This window comes from Eretmochelys imbricata, chromosome 1 (assembly GCF_965152235.1).
Source record: "Eretmochelys imbricata isolate rEreImb1 chromosome 1, rEreImb1.hap1, whole genome shotgun sequence".
Lineage (NCBI taxonomy): Eukaryota > Metazoa > Chordata > Testudines > Cheloniidae > Eretmochelys > Eretmochelys imbricata.
The window spans coordinates 233,030,697-233,048,404 of record NC_135572.1 but is presented as its reverse complement, the minus strand read 5'-3'; the positions used below and the strand labels follow the sequence as shown (position 1 = coordinate 233,048,404).

Below are 17,708 nucleotides of genomic sequence, written 5' to 3'. Positions count from 1 at the left end.
ACTCGTTCTTCTTAAAATAGTAAGATAAAACTCCTCCTCATGCGCCAACATGCGGAAGAAGATTTACAAAAATATATAGAGCAACTCTGAGTAGTGGGTTACTTTAGAGAATAAATACTTTAAAGAGCTGTTGCTGTTGGGAGGTGAGTTTAAAGTTTCTATAACATGCATTACCATTATTTCTCCCTAGAGTTTATTATTTTCCTGTGAGTACAGTATTCCATTCAACTAAGTTAACATAGATCACGTTTTTCTTTTTTTGGCAAATTTCACTTTCTCCGTCCCAGAGATCTGTTTTTCAGCCTCAGATTAAAAGATCATACATATAAACTGTTAAACAGCTATTGACTGCTCTCATAGTCAATATCAAGCCAACACTAATATTTAGTTCTAAATTTTGATATTTGAAAAACGTAGTCCACTATAGGTATTGTAGCAATCATTCTAATAGTTCCATGAGACTAAATATACAGCCAGCAGACTTTAACTTTCGAAAGTGAAGATGAAGTTAGAATTCCAGAAAAAAATACTAGTTCCTAAATTGTAAATAATAATTTTCACAGAACTCTGCTACAGCCAGTCATGCTGCGCATATTTATATATGTGGTCCAGTATTAGTAATCAAATGCCACAGACAGATCCAGAGTGACGACTGTGGGCATTATCCTCTTTCATCTGTGTTCCGGGGATGTAATCTATCTCATGATTAGGCCTGAACCTTATCTAAAGGGGACCAGGACATCGGTGATGGAAGGTGTTTTTGGAGATAAGCAATAAAGTATTTGCTCAAAAGTGGGAGATATGACACTGAGTGGTAGTTCTCAACGCAGCAGACTTTGTAAGGTGGTTTTTAAAGCTTACAAGGTTGAATGAAACTGAAAATACATGCTAAAGAAATTGCTTTGCAGTGAAGTCTTATTTTAAATCACGTATTTTACTCCTAGGTGTAAAGGTAGGAGACAGGTGGAATGAAGTTATCCAACTCACAAAGAAACACTCCAAAGATCATGTTCTGTTTTTCAATGATGTCCACATTCTCATGTCTTCGCTAGGGGCCAAAGACCACAAAACCACCAATGAGCTCTTAACAACTCTTCAGGAACTTGCAAAGTAAGCAAGTGAATTAAAATGTTGTTTTGAATAAATATTTTCCCATTGCAAGGTTTATTAGTATTATAATTAATTGCTTCCAGTTTGCTAGGTACCATAATATTTTTTTCTGGTTTAGGGTGTTATAACTTGAACTCTAGTTTCAGCAGGGTGTTGTTTCTGAAGTTATACAATAAGGATTTCCTAATAGTTACTTTTTATTGTGAGTGTGTGTAATTGTCTAGAGTGTGTATTTAATCTTGTCAGACAATAGCATCCTTGTCCCAGCAGTGTAGGATTTTGCTTTGAGTGGTTGTAACATTTTAACCTGTAAACGGGGTTGTTTTCCTTACAATGGGTATAGACTAGGAATGTAAGTGTTCATTGCTGAACAGAGGCATTTCTCTTGTAAAGCAAGTGAGCAAACTTTACAATATAAGCCAACTACCTATCAGGGCCCTTTTTGCTCTGCTACATCAAGTTAAAACATTGTTCTGTATTCATTACCAGATCTCTATAAAGTGTCCATATTGATAATCCTATATTTGCTGTAGGTATACAACAAATTATCATTTTGACATGAAATGGAGTTCAAAGCACTGCCAACATAATTTTGCTAAGATTTGGCAGTTTGGTTCTTCAATATTAATTTTAATATTTTTGTATTTCTTCAAAATAGAAAAATATTTGTCACATCTTTGTTTATGTATGAAAAAAAATATTTCTTGCTCTTATTTTGCTATTGATCACCATCATAGGCAGGATGAGAATGACAATCCACTCTTACATTTTTCCCCGATTTTTGTTTTATGTAGACAACTTTTCTGTGGGTGAAACTGATTTCCTTTCTTTCTTCAACGTACAATCTGAGCCAATTGGTGCTTTTTACTTTTGGGGCCAGAGGCAAGACATTTGTGGCATACAGGTACCCCAGAATACTTTGAAATGGACAGGGCTAGCAAATAGGTAGCCACCTACAATGGCAGCTGTTTTCACTTACAAAAGAAAGGGAGAGAATGTGATTTGTCTTTGTTTGCAGAAGAATAATGAGTATTCTGGAGGGAGAAAAACAGCAACCCTCCCACACCCTACACACAGCTCACTAAAAATAGAGATGGTTTATACGTAGCATTAGAAAAATGATAGCAGGGCCTTTATAAACCTGACAAAACAGGGGAGCAGGGTTACTGTATTCCTACTTTATATTATGATTCCATTTATAAATGGTGTATAAAAGGTTAATATGTGATTAAATGATGTTAAAAGCATGTTAGAGTTATGTGTTAAAGATGATTATAAGCATAACAATAGAAAGTGTTTTTGATGAGTCATGGTTATAAGCAACTTATTGAACTGTTGGATTCACTAACAATCTTCCAAAAAAAGAGTAATATCTGTTACTCTTTTTAGAAATTATTTAGAAATGGAACCTTAATATGAAGTATGACAGATTTTGTTTTGGACATAAAGTTGCAGAACAACTCTGATTCACATTCTGTGAATATGATCCACTGAGGCTTTAAGAGGTCAAGAAGAAAAAGTGAGAAATGTAGAGTTGAAAAATCGCATAATCTGGTTTGCTTACTACTAGCAGATCATGATGGACTTTTTTTTTTCTATAGCTACTGTATGAGCTGTAGAACTTAAACTTTAGTGGATGGATATTTTGTAGAACATTTAATTAGTTTACACTTAGTATTGCTAACCCTTCACCCAGTGCTACGGGACTTTCCTCTGCTTGTCTGCCTATCTTTATATCTTTTATTGTAACATTGTCATTGCTGTGGATTGCAGTAGTTTGAATCATTATAAAACTTATTTTTACTTTATTTATATTATAAAGCATATCTTGATATGAATAGGCTGATGGGGCAACGCCCGATGGCTATAGTAAAGTAGTGAGGAACAGGTATGTTAGCCCCAGGCTAAACAAATCTCTGGTATTATGTAACCAAATGGCAGTTGCTCCAGGTTAATCAAGACACCTGGGGCCAATTAAGATCCTTCTAGAAAGCAGTGGAGATAGCTAGATTGATTGGGACACCTGAAGCCAATCAAGGGCTGGCTGGAACTAGTTAAAAGCCTCCCAGTTAGTCAGTGAGGTGTGCGTCAGGAGCTGTTAGAGGAAGCCACACTGTTGGAGGAACTAAGCAGTACAAATCCATATCAGGCGCAAGGAAGGAGGCCCTGAGGTAATGGTGAAGAAGATATTGGGGAAGTGGCCCAGGGAATTGTACATGTCCTATTTCCAAAAAGTCAGCTACCATAGCTGCTACTATTAGGGTCCCTGGGCTGGAGCCTGGAGTAGAGGGCTGGCCTGGTCCCCCCTCCCTTCCCCCATTAATCACTAAGACTGGGAGACAACAGAGACTGTGTGAGGAAGGGTTGCTTCTCACCTCCCTCGCTGGCTTATGATGAAAATGGCTCAGTAAGCCGTGACCCTTGCCTCTAGAAAGAGAAGGGCTACATGGAGGGTCACAGTGAGCCTCTGAGGCTAGTTTTAGAGTAGTAGCCGTGTTAGTCTGTATTCGCAAAAAGACAAGGAGTACTTGTGGCACCTTAGAGACTAACCAATTTATTTGAGCATAAGCTTTCGTGAGCTACAGCTCACTTCATCGGATGCATTCAGTTTTTTCCACTGAATGCATCCGATGAAGTGAGCTGTAGCTCATGAAAGCTTATGCTCAAATAAATTGGTTAGTCTCTAAGGTGCCACAAGTACTCCTTTTCTTTCTGAGGCTAGTGAAATCCGCCAGGAAACACGGGACCCACGGAGACAAGGACAGAGCTTTGTCACAAGGCATATTTAAAAAACTAAATATCCAGTTAAACTTGTATACTAAGCCAAAATGTAATAAATAGGACTATTACTCAAGTCAAGAATAAGTTACATTACCTATCTTAGAAACTATTTGTATTTGTTTAGGGTAACCATAAAATTCTAAGAACCAACAGCCTGCTCTATATTTTCAAGATTTTCTATTATAGATGTGGGATAAGTTTGAAGATTTAAAAGATGTATTTGTATATTCTCTTATGCTTGCAGCTGTACATTGCATATACATTTTTACTTTGTGAGTTTTCATAAACGTAGTGTGCCTCTTTTTCATTATTAATTTGTATTATAGTGCCTAGAAGCCCTAGTCATGGAACAGGACCTTGTTGTATTAGGCACTGTACAAAAACAAAACAAAAAAAGACAGTCCTGGGCCAACTAGCTGACATTCCAAGTAGTTTAAGAGTACTGTCTCTCAGCTATTTGTTGTTAGCTCCTTCATCAAATTCAGTAGCAAAAGTTTAGCACTCCATTTCCATAGGGTTAAGCTGTTTTATGTAATTATAAAGATTTCTAAATGTCAGATATGAACACACTTAGAGTTAAGAAAATGCTTCAACTGACAACAGATAACTATAACAATTAAATTTTAAACAGAAACCTATAGTCCATAAAACAGACAACACAGCTTAATTTAGTTTCCCTTTGGAATTGATAATAAACTGGATTAATGAATAATCTGTTCTACTGGGTCATAAACCTGATGACTCTTTCCCCTCTCTTGAGTGGATCAGTGTGCAAACAAAATTCTCTGTGTTGTGCTGGGGTGGGGTGAAATCTGTTGAAGCTGCTGGGTGTAAACCCTGCCTTTTATTCAGGATAATGTAAGAATCAGTTAGACTTCTTTTGGAATAAGATAACAGAAACAACAGGAGCCATTGCCCAAAACACAGGCCGTAAGCAAAGCTGGTCAGAAACTGAGCTATGGGGATGCAAAGGTTTGCTGGATATTGGTTGGTGGGTAAGTGTGTGAGAGTGGCACTCTGACAGAGAAGGCAATCAAAAGCCAAGGACATCCAGAAAAGCACTTTAGCATGACCCTGAGGAAAAAAAACATCTGAGCACGCTTTCTGGGTAGAGTGTTGGCTGGAAAAAGAGGTTGGGAATATAGAGCATAAAAACTGGCTTCTGTTGTATGTTCATTTCCTACTGTGTTGAGGGAAACAGGACTCTGTGTACATTCTTGTTAATAAACAGGTTTGCATCAAGCAATATCTGACTTTATCATTAAGGCTGCAAGTCTGTCATGGAAGTCACGGATTCCGAGACTTTCGAGGACTTCCGTGACTTCAGCAGCTGCAGTGGCCAGCGCAGTTGACCCCTGCTGGGGTGACCCCGGGGCCAGCTGCTGTGTCAGCCCTGGAGCCAGTTGCATGGGCTGCTGCTTGGGCAGTCCTGGGCAGCTAGCCCCAGGGTTGCCCATACAGTGGCCAATGCGGCTGGTACTGGAGGCCACTGGAGCAGCAGTGGTCCCTGGGAGCAGTCAGACACCAGAGCAGGGGCCAGCCATCAGTCCCCCTTGACCCACAGAGCAGCGGTGCCCGGGGGCACCCCAGAGCAGCTAAGATTCAGTCAGGGTTATTTATAGTAAAAGTCAGGGACCAGTCACAGGCCATGAATTTTTGTTTATTGCCTGTGCCCTGTCCATGACTTTTACTAAAAATACCCCGACTGAATCTTAGCCTTATGCGTCATCAGTATCTCCTCTGAATGGAAACAACCTGCAAGGCCCCGATGATTGGCTGACTACTCAGGTCAAGAGGGATTATGGAAAGGATGTTTTCACTTATCCAACTAAAATACTTAAGATTTCAGAATTTTTAAAGTTACAGCAAATAAGGTTCTTCTTTGAGTACATGTCCCCATGGATTTTCAGTAAAGAATATGTGTGCTCCCCAGCGCTCTTGATCAGAGGCTGCAAATTAGCGTCTATGGGTCTGTGCCTGCGCAGTGCAGTGTCTTGTGCTTTGAATGAGGGCATATAAGGAGATGTGAGGACACTGCCACTTAGTTCCTTCTCAACCTCCTGCAGCAAGCGTTCTGCTGTCCATAGTATTCAGCTTCCTGCCTTTCACCTTGGGAATCGTTAAACTATAAAATAATGAAGTAAATAAGAAATTATCTATTTTCATTTGGTTACTCTTTATTTTATATAGCAAATATAAATATAATATATTTTTAATATAATTATATTTATATAATATATATATAATATATATATATATTTGTTTTGCTTGTAGGGGCAAGGAGGGCTTCCTGATTCCTCCCCTTTATGGACCTTTCTTTCGTGCCAGAGCACAGCTTGTTATGCCCAAACCCCAGGTTTTAAGCCCTATCAGACCTGCCACCTGTCCTTTCCCTATAGTGAAGGACACTCAAGTTGCCTGTGGTGTTTGGGGAACTCCCAGGATCCTTCTAAATGCAAGTTTTGTCTGGGTTTAAAAGGTAGAGTCAAAAAAGACAGGGAGACTAGACTTAAGTTCCTGTTAATGGAACATGATCTAACTCTGGAGAGGTCTGCCCCCCCCCCCCCACTAGTGCATTGGCCTCTATGTCACAGGTCACCGTAGTCTTGTTTATGGCCCCAGAGAATAAAACTCTAAAGAAGAAACATACTCCTTTTCCCTGCCTGGAGAGGTATAAACCATAAAACCTGCTCTTGGGAGACCTCTTGTCACTCTAAGGGTACAGTAGAGGCACTGACTGAGTCCAGAACGGAGGGATTGGTACTGTGGAAGAAGCCCCACTTGGACAACATACCTACCACCAGAGTAACCACCATGGTGGCACCACCTGACAGCCCTGTGTGTTTAGCAGCACTGCAAGGTATCATCCATGCACCGGCAGCTCAGTGTACATCTGAGGTGGGAGATGACTCTACAACCACCTCCGTCCTGCAATAGCCTCTGTCTCACCAGTCGGCATTTCCACCTCTGGTACCGACACACACTTTGTCTGAAGGCTATCAGAGACTGAGACCTCAACCTCCTTCCAGGTTCCTTTCTTCAGAGGATTGCATGATCTCTGAAGAGCCTGAATCTTCAATACTGAGCTGATTTATTAGAGACACCTCTCCAGTACCACCCTGACAGCTGCAAGTTGAGAGTTGTTTAAGTCTCCAGCCTGGTTAAAGAGCCACCCCCCTTTTAATTCAGGGAAGGATTGGTTGTACTCAGATCTCGGTACAGGATGTTATCTTGGTACCGTACTATTCTACTCCCATGAGTCCCTTTCATTAAGAGGATCGTAGGGTACTACCAAATACCATAGGCTCAGTGACTATGGTTTTCATTGGGGGCCTCTTCCCTTATCTCCCTCCCCCCTGGGGTCGCTGTGACTCAGAGGATCCCTACAGTGACCAGTGCTATTGAATACGTGAGAAAAAGTCATTGGTATTGTACCTGCAGACTGTCCTCTGGTACTGCACATCACAGTACTGCGCACTTATTGCGGGGGAGGGATAGCTCAGTGGTTTGTGCATTGGCCTGCTAAACCCAGGATTGTGAGTTCAATCCTTGAGGGGGCCATTTAGGGATCTGGGGCAAAAATTGGGGATTGGTCCTGCTTTGAGCAGGGGGTTGGACTAGATGACCTCCTGAGGTCCCTTCCAACACTGATATTCTATGATATACAGGAAGAGAAGAGTTTCAGGTCAAGGACATCTCACCTCCCTCTGTAAGGTCATCTCTGGATGAGGCAGTAATGCCACCACAGCCGTCCTAAACTGGTGATTTCAAAGCCTTTTGGGACTCCATGAAGAGGCTAGTGGATTCTCTTCAAATCCCATTTGAGGAAGTGCATCAGTTGAAACATTCCTTGGTGGACATCCTGAATTATAAGTTACCCATCAATGAGGCATTGTTATCACCCTGCATACACCCTATGGCAAACACCTGCCATATTCCTATTAAGGTGTAAATGGGCAGATAAGAAATTTTATTAAAACTAATGCTAAAATTATGTAATACACAGGTTAAGAGAAGAGTGTCTGTACATCTGGGTATAGTGCTTAGATGATCCAAAAGTACAAGGGTTGGTTTAAAAGTAGTACAATACATATAGTACATAATCAGCAATAACACAAATAAGATTAATAAATTTAACAATACAAATAGCATCCAAATACTAAATATTACCATCCAAATGTTTGGGTACATCACTCATGAAAAGTTATACAGAGAGCTGGTTGTGGAAAGCAAATACTATATCAATAAGTGAAGATTGTCCTAAATTGAGATTTAGGATAGGTTGTCTGTTAGAAAATACAATCCAACAGGGAAGTATTTCAGTTACTTTCTGAACTGCGCTTCTCATCGGCACTCCAGCTCATCTCTCCCAGTATTGCCAATGTCCGGTGATGTGTTCTAGATCGATGTCCCTTGACTACCTGATGGCATCTGACACCATGAGTTGCCACATCAGCTGAGCATAGCGTTGATCAATTCTGTATTTTCTCAACACTCACTCGTTGTTTGGGTCCCATACACTCAGGGCTCTGATGACAGTGTGTGAGTTTGAACGTAGCCCCTAGCTCTCAAGGTGTCGGCTAGAAGGACATATTTCTCCACCTTTCAAGCTCGGGGTCCTGTTCTCAAAGGGAACCGCGGTGTCCACCATAATGATCTTTTTTTGGTCCTTGCTGGTGATGATGATATCCAGTCACAGTTGGCTGTCCGTTCTGGGGATAGCAGAGTTCACGGCCACCTTCTCCATGGGTGGCAGGATGGCTCTGACTAGGCAATCTTGGATGGCGTTGTGGTGCAGGTGCCAGGCTCTGGAATGGGGCTTGCAGCTACAAAAGATGTGGGTTAGCGTCTCGTTGGCATAGTTGCACTTCCTGCATCGCTTGTCCCAATTCCTGAGGTGGATGGCTCCGTTCAGTGGGACGCAGTTGAGCCGGTCACTGTGGATGAATTTCCAATGAAGCTGCCCCCAGGGAGGAAGTGATTGCTGGCGTCCCACTTGCACGTCACCTCAAACTACATTCCACAGGAAAGAATGGAGTACTACTCCCACCCCAGCCCCAATTCCCTGGTAGTCAACGCAGCCAATGAGAAAAGCAATGAATCTTTCTCTAGGCCTTTTCCATACGACAAGAAATCCAAGCGGCTGGATTTGCAGGGAGGGAAGAGCTACCCAGCAGCTGCTCTCCAATTTTGTATTGCCAACTACCAAGCTTGAGTGGCAAAACACAACTTTAACACATACTCCAAGTTTATACACTTCATTGAGCACTTGTGACAAGACCAGAAATATTCAGTTTATCTCTCATCACTGTAGCATGTTGGTTGCAAAAGCCTTCCTGCCAGCTGCTCTACTGCTGCTGAGACAGCCTCCAGGGCCATTGTGGTGATCATGAGAAGAGCATCCTGTCTCCAGACCTCGGGTCCTCTGAGAGAAGTACAGAATAACATGGAAGAGCTGCTGTTTAAAGGGCCTAAGTGTTTCAGTGAACACTCAGACTCTTCCCTCCATATACACACAGATTCAAGAGCAACGTTGCGGTCACTAGGGATTTATGTGCCTGTGACTAAAAGGCACTTTAGTAGATCCCAAACTGCTCAGAGATAGAGATCATTCCAGTACCATCAGCACACTTTCCCTCAGCCTCAGGAGCGCTTCTGCAGACAGCTGAAACCACAAAAACAGGGGCTGCACCCGTACTTCTACTCAACCTATAAAAGGCACTTTTGACACCTCAGTTGAAGGCATCAAGCAGCCCACTCCATCGGATCAGTTGTTGTGTGACTACACTGCCTTTTGGAGATCGACTGTCCCTCTACTTACCAGCCTGGGAATCGCTCACCTCAGACAAGTGGATATTGGAGGTTGTCAAAGTAGGTTACTCTATCCACTTCCATTCCACTCCTCCATCCCCATCCCCTTCAGGGATGCTTCTCATGAGGAAGTCCTGAAATAAGAGGTTCATTCTCTTCTCCTCCTGGGAGCAATAGACCCAGTTTCAGTAGAGTTCACTGGAAGGAGGTTCTATTCCTGTTACTTCCTTGTTCCCAAGAAAGACATAGTATGGAGACCAATTCTTGACCTCAGAAACTTGAACAGCTGTGTCCTAGCACAACACTTGAGAATGCTGATACTAGTTACAATAATCCAGGGGCGGGCAAACTTTTTGGCCTGAAGGCCACATCGGGTTTCCAAAATTGTATGGAGGGCCAGTTATGGGAGGCTGTGTCTCCCCAAACAGCCAGGCATGGCCCAGCCTCCGCCTCCCCCTGACAGCTCCCCTAGGACTCCTGCCCCATCCAACCCCCACTGTCCCCTGACAGCCCCCCGGGACTCCTGCCCCATTCACCACCCCCTGCTCCCTGTCCCCTGACCACCCCGACCCTCCACCCCTGACTGCCCGCTACTGCCCCATCCAACCCCCCCCCGTTCCCCGCCCTCTGACCTCCCTGACCCCTATCCACACCCCTGACCACAGCCCCCCAACTCCCCTGCCCTCTATCCAACCTCCCCGGCCCCCTTACCGTGCTGCCTGGAGCACCGGTGGCTGGCGGCACTACAGCCGTGCCACCCAGAGCACCGGGTCAGGCCGTGGCTCTGCAACTGCCCTGCCTGGCCGCCCAGAGCGTTGTGCCGGCGGCACGGCGCACTAAGGCTGCGGGGGAGGGGGAACAGCAGGGGAGGGGCCAGAGGTGGGAGCTCAGGGGCCGGGCAGGAGGGTCCCGCAGGCCATAGTTTGCCCACCTCTGCCATAATCCCAGCCTTAGATCCAGGAGACTGGCTCATTGCCCTCAACCTACAGGACACCTATTTTCATGTAGCCATCCACCCCTCACACAAGCACTTTCTGTGTTTTGTAATAGGGACATATCACTGTCAATATTGAGTTCTCTCTTTTGGTCTGTCCACAGCCCTGAGGGTGTTCACAAAGATTCTTTCAGGGGCAGCCACTTGCCTCTGCCACTGGGGTATATGGGTATTCCCATACTTGGACAACTGGCTTCTCAGAGGCCGGTTGCCCAAGAGGCTCACGCAGCAATGGCCAGGGCATTAACACTATTCCAATCTCTGTGCCTTGTATAACTCTGTCCTTATAAAAGGTGATGTATTGGTATACCAATAAAATAAAAACCATCAGGATCTTATTAAAGGGAAAAAGGCAAAATACCACATTTATTGTGAATACAGAAAGAATCATAGTAAGCAGTTAGTTATAGCTATAACATTCCATTCAATCTCATATGTATTCACTCATTCATTCCTACAAACACACACACACAGGTAACTATGTTATCATAGTTACCAGCCTCAGAGTTGCTCATGCCAAGCCACTGGCCAGGTGGCCTGGACATGAGGAGGGAGCAGGGCCTTGTCAGATGCTCATCTGATGCTCCTGGAAGTTGGTTTGCAGAATCAGACCCCAAAGTTCTCACTTTCTAGAGTCTATTTTTATTGGAATTTCTTCCTATGCCAGTCTATGGGAATTGCTTCATCATGCTGTTGCTGAATCAATCGGCAGATAGCACATTCCTGAGGGCTCCGTGCTGCTAGATGTTATCTTGTTCTTTGGTTCTCCCATTCTTGAGGCTGTTGGGTGGATTCCAGTCTGCCCTCTGGGGGTCCTCTGGTTATTTCCACTTGACGGCTTCTTCAGCTGATGGACACTGGATTCTTAGGCTGGAACCTCCCTGATTATTCAGTTATTATCTACACCAAGCATCTATCCACATACATCCTCTATCTCTATTTTAATCACAATTGTTAATACAACAAAAGGGCGGGGAGTCTCTGGGTGCTGTTTCTGTTGTTACAGAGTATTGCTTTGAGTCTATCTCTGTGTGAATTGCTTTGAGAACAGACTCTGTCTTAGAATGTACTAACGCAATTAGCAGCTTGCAAGTTTCACACACAGAGGGAGAGAAACAGTACCAAAAACCAAGAGACCTCTTAATTAGTAATACACTGGAATTTAAACTATGGGGAATCAAACTCATGTGTGATTTTAATACAGAACTTCTTTAATATGATCCAACATAATGGTAGGTCAGCCATCAACGCTCCCAGCTCCCCCATTCATCTTGCTGCGGTGCTGGCAATTAGGAATGAAGTTTTGAGGGAGAGGTGGATAGACAGCCGTTGGCTCAAAGAGGGCTCTCCTTAGGGCATTTAGAACCAGGCTGAGGATCCGCTGTGGGACTGGGTGTCAAATGGGAGCAAACATGTTGTGTAGACCCTTCAGGAATCTGGCTGCGATAGGGTGGGCAAAGACTGAGAAGACCTGGATGGACGTGGGCCAGATGTACCCTGACAGAGGCTCATACAATGCCCCCCTCACTTTCTCCCAAGGGTGTCCTTTGAATGGAATGTTAACCGGGCACTTCCCTTGTCAGTGTTCTGCCCAAAACCATATGCCTCCCTGGAGGAATCAAGCCTTCATTCCTTGGACACCAAATGAGCCTTTGCCTTATATCTAGCCAGGACTAAAACCTTTGGGCCTCTCCCAGCTTATTTGTGTCATTCGTAGAAATGAAGACAGGTCAAACCAATTTCTACCCGAAAGCTGTCTAAGTGGGGTGTTGGATTGCATCTTGCCCTGCTATGAGAATGCTGCTGTGCAGCCTCCTCCCCGAGTAACAGCACATACCACTGGTGCTCAGTCCCCTCCCGGAGGATGGGCCCGTAGCAGAAATCCGCAGGACTGCTCTTCGGTCTCCTGTCCACGCTTTTGCCAAGCATTATGCCCTCTGACCTCTGCCAAAGATGACCCCACCTTTGGTGATGCAGTCCTACAAACTGCACTGGACTTGAGTCACTGTCTGGGAGTTTTCAAGCCTGGAGCCCCCACCAGGACATATACTCAAAGAAGAAGCTGTTACTTACCTTACAGTAACTGGAGTTCTTAGAGATGTTTTGTCCGAATGAGTGCTCCACCTTCCGGCTTCATGGTCAAGAAGGAACTGAGTGGCAGCCAACTGGCACCTCCTTATATGCCCTCATTCAAGCACAAGGTACAGCTCTGTGCAGGCCTGCAAACTACTTTGTAGTCTCTGAGCGTGCACAAGTACATGCGCATCCTGCAGAGCCCCATCTGTAGGGATAAAACATCTCTAAGAACACAGTCACTGTAGAGTAAGTAAGCACTACATTTATTGAGCAAAATGTACAGGGTGTGGGTTTGATTTGGTTCTGTGTAGCACTGTTCCTTAAACTCAGTGAAACTAATTTGCGCCGACAGTATCACGCTGCAGGAGGTGACAGAACAGCACGAAAAGGAGTACAAGTGCTGCAGCCTGACCTTCTGCTCATTGGCAGTTAACTTCTTTCCTGTTCTGCAGAGCACCCGGTGAAGACCACGAGCTAGGTCTGGCTCCGAAATTGGGGTTGCCGCTTTGCCAGGCTTTGGTAGAGTTTGACAATGGAAATTATGACAAGACAGTAGAATTACTTTATCCAATTCGCTACCAGCTCTTACAGATAGGAGGCAGCAATGCTCAGGTAAAGGGGTTGAAGATTATTTTATTTAACTGCATTTGGGTAGGGTTTGTTTGTCTTTCGGTAGCATCTGTTACGCTTCCCTTTTTGTTTTCCCTTTCTAAATTTGTGATAATTGAGACAAATTTACAAATAAAAAGTACTGTGTGTCAGCTGCTTAATGTTGTTGGTAGAAGTAGATCCCTTCTGGATGGGTTTACCCAACTCCCAGAAACCGAGCAATTGTTACTTGCAGCATTTATTACTAAATATTAACTTACGTTCATTTTTGTGACTTCTCTTGTCAGAGGGATGTTTTCAACCAGCTATTGATCCATGCTGCTTTAAATTGCAAATCAAAAGCCCATCAGAACCTGGCCAGGTGAGTACCACTTGCTAAAATAAGGACTTCTGGATTCCATGATATGTATCAATAGAAATAGTATTTATGAAAGCAGAAATTGTCAATGTTTTTAAACATTGTAAATTGTAAGTAAAATTATATGCTAGCAAAACTAAAGCTATATAATATTACATTTAATCTTTTAGGGCACAATCTGCAGCAATTGTCAAATATTAACTTTGTTCAGCTGCTACAAACTGGGCTGGTCAATGTTGGCAGTCAGTAGTTCAGCTACAAGAGACTGGTGAAGGTTGGGATCAGGGTGCGAGGAGGAGGAGGCTGCCCTGCTGCTGAGTGGCTCCTGGCTGGGCACAGAGCTATTCAGCAAGAGGCCGGTCTCCTCCTCCTCCGAGTCCAGACTGGAGGGTTTCTGCTCCACTGAGCCAGGACTGCAGCTTTTTCCACACTTTGTGCCTGCGGGGATCAGGTGCCACCATTGCACTCAGTCACCGGTCAGGAGTGTGGGAGCTGTCCCCGGGCAGGAGCTGTTCAGTAGTGGGGTGACCTCCCTTCACTGGGCCAGCACGACCACAGCCTCCCCAACACCTTCTGTCTGCAGAGGTTTGACTGAGTCTGTTACTGGCCCCACATACATGCAGGGAGCCTTCTGCTGCTCCACTCTCACAGCCCCACTCCCTCACGCCCATGAGAGTGGAGCTTCAGAGGGCTCCCTGCATGGCCACAGGACCAGTGACACCCGATCCCTGCAAGCTTAAAGTGTGGGCAAGGCTGCCATCCTGGCAGGGCAGAGCAGATGTGACAAGGGGCCGCAAAGGACTCCCTGCATTTTAGCAGGAGCTACTCAGCAGTGGAGTGGCTCACCCATGGCCAGGGGCTCCTAGTTCTCCTCACAGTCCTGGCTGGGGATAGTTGGCCCTGCCAGGATAGTTGCCTCCCCCGACACTTTGTGCCTGCAGGGATTGGGTTCACTGACCCTGAGGCAGCCCTATGCAACCGCACTGTCCTGGACCCGCTCCCTCACTCCCATGACAGCAGAGCTACAGAGGCCTACCTGCACTGCCACTGGGCCGGTGGCACCTGATCCCTGCAGGCACCAACTGTTACCAATTGATTCTTCCTCCCCCACACGCCCAATTTCAGTGTGTCAGCTGAAATCGACATTTGCCGACAGTTATCAGTTAAAATGGCCGACAGTTATCAGTTTAAAATGGAATGCTGCCAAACCTACTTATTGTCGAGCCATACATCAGCTCTTCGTTGTGCAGTCTGGTTTTAGTAGAAATCACAAGAGCTGCTCAAAGTAGCAGACTCCTGTGCCAATATCTAAGTCTATTGAAGGTGGCTACCTGTGCAGGCCAGCTGAAAGAATTGCAGCCTTAAGACCAGATTCTCTGGTGTCAGACTAGTGTAAGAGTAGCTATACTGACTTCACTGTGGTTAGTCCTGATTAACACAAATGTAAATGAGTGGCGAATCAGACCCCTAGCTTCTAAGTAATGAAAATCATTCCAGCCTCCCTCCCAGGTATGAAGAGATTCTTGCTCATTTTATTCATTTTCTTCTTATATCTCCCTGTCAGAAACTCCTTATGATCAAAACTAGACAACATGCAGGTATTAGTTGGGGGTGGAACATCAAAAGTGATGTGAGCGGGTAGTCTATGTGTGAGACATCTTATTTCAAATGTTTGTTATGGTTAAGGATTATGAGGTGAGGCATCAGAGCACGAGCGGATGGTTAGTGGTAGAAGGTGAGCTACAACAAGGGAGCTTTTAGGATCTTGACGGGAAGAGAGCGAGATTATTTAGCACAACCTCTTATGCTTTGCTATTTTCAGTGCCACTTGGCGGTGAAAATGGGGAACAATTAGTTGGAGGGTTAGAAATGGGAAAGAGAAGGTCACCCTCTTAGTCTGTGTCCTGCATTGTGGTCAAAGCATATGATACGGGCATTTAAAAACATAGCTGTGCTGTTTTCTACACTGATTTTCCTTGAATAACTCCTTAAAGTGCCAGTAACCAGCCTATTTGCTGCAGCTAATTCCTTATTTTCAGATGACACATGACTACTAAACCAGGAAACAGAAAAACCTGCTTGCTATGCTTTTGAGCACTGTATTTAAGGCCTCTTTTTTTCCCGTCCCCCCTCCCTTACCTCCTTCAGATGCCTCCTAACAGAACGTGATGGGCTGAGACCAAATTCACCATTGACTGAGCGACTTATTCGGAAGGCATCAGCTGTTCATGTGATGGGATAAATCTTAAATCTGTTGTTCCAGTGGAAATAATAATTAGCACTATAATCAGTCACTTTCTATGGCATTAGAAGAAACAAAATGGGGAAAACATTGCATCAGCAGCCATATCAGATCTTCTAAATATCTGAGCTTTGGGAAGCTTGTTGTGGTGATTCAGCATCATTGCTTGAGCTTCTGGCACACCTCTGATTCTTGGAAAATTATAGCCTCGCTATGCCTAGCAGGGCGACAGTAGCAAATGAAATAGATATCAATCATTTGTTTAAAGCAAGCTTGAGTCATTGCTTTTCAGGAGAACGCATCAGTCTTATGCTTATCAGGTTGCGGGCTAACACTGCTATTATAAAGTTGTGCACTGCCAAAGTAGGCAGTGGTATTGCTTTTCTCGAACATGAGAGGGGATGGGTCGAGCTGTCATGTGAAGAGCCTTTGAAAAAAGATGACATGTGGGATGTACTAGGGAGGACTAAATGGTGCCAAAATGTGTAGAACGTGAACTAATATGTGTTGGCCCAAAGTAACTTTTAGGCCACTCCCCCATGACCATAGAAAGCCCTTGTTCCACAGAACCATTGCTGCAAATAGGGGCAGTATTTGGCAACCCTTTGCTTCCATGCAGTTCTGCTCCATTAGGTTCCTAACGCATGTAGACGTGCGGGAGGAGAGCAGGAATTTGAACCAAGGAATTCACTGACAGTCTTCTCCTATGGAGTGGCAGTAGCTGCAGGGGATGCTTCAGCCCTGGAGTGGCAGTAAAGGTCTGGGGGAAGGTGAATGAGGACTTCTATCACACATATAACACAGCCATGCCAGAGTGACACTACCCAGCATGCAGCTAGGTCCTTTTGGCCCGCCTGCTGGTTCCAGGATTTGGCTCCAAGTTCCTCAAAGGCATAATTTTGTATCATTTGCTATTAAAGTCATACAGGTATGAACTGATCTTTCAGGTCAACCGTTTCATAGTTGTTAATTGAAACGTCTTACTGCTTGATGCTCTTATTGCATTTTTAATAGAAGTTTGTGCCACCTTAGTAGGATATAACATCAGTGAATAGGCTCAGAAAAATCTTTGTGCAATCTATTAAGAATTGTATAGATCTTTTTTCATATGTAACTGTGTTCCTTTGATTAGCGTTGAACTGATACCTTACTCCTCCGTTGCCATAAATTTTGCTCTTAGATTTGTAATGTGATTTATGGCATTACTCATAGAATCCTAAAGAACTTCATTAAATTTAAGGAGATGATGATTAGTTGTTTTTTTTCCTGAACTTAGGCATCACCAAAGTGACAAATGTATGAAACTGTGCAGGTTTTGAATATTTTCCATACTGGGTTTTATTTAGTGTACATCTTTCTTTAGCAGAGCTGAAGTCAAGCTGTTCTATTACACTCCGCAAGTACAAGGAAACCACAATCTGACTTAAGGCATCAAGGGGAGTAACATTATTCTCCCTTCCTCCCCCTCCTCAAAGAAATTTCATTTTGGGACTCATTTTCGGAAGCGGAATTGGTACCTGAACCATTTTCCTTAAACAGGTGTTAAGCATTTTTGTTGCCAGATAGAGAAGATTATAATTTACATTTGTCCTTCCCTGCCATCACCCCACTCCTTTATCCCTAAAATGAGTCTGCAGTGGTTTCTTTTAAGTGTTATAAATCCATAGTTACTCTTTGTCAAATTGGAGTGAACTGTTACCACATTCATACTTGAGTTTTTTATGCTG

The 17,708-nt window shown here is 44.0% G+C and overlaps 1 protein-coding gene across 2 annotated transcripts in view; it reads left to right on the top strand.

The window, feature by feature from the left end:
• Positions 1-17,228, top strand: part of LOC144269648 (tetratricopeptide repeat protein 38-like) — a 37,872-nt gene extending 20,644 nt beyond the window's left edge. For both annotated transcript variants that reach the window (XM_077825474.1, XM_077825483.1), the window contains 4 exons: positions 945-1,110; positions 13,225-13,384; positions 13,669-13,742; positions 15,888-17,228. In XM_077825474.1, the coding sequence (XP_077681600.1) occupies positions 945-1,110; positions 13,225-13,384; positions 13,669-13,742; positions 15,888-15,981 (494 nt within the window). In that variant the 3' untranslated portion in view covers positions 15,982-17,228. The remainder of the gene's footprint in view (positions 1-944; positions 1,111-13,224; positions 13,385-13,668; positions 13,743-15,887) is intronic.
• Positions 17,229-17,708: the final 480 nt, after the last annotated feature.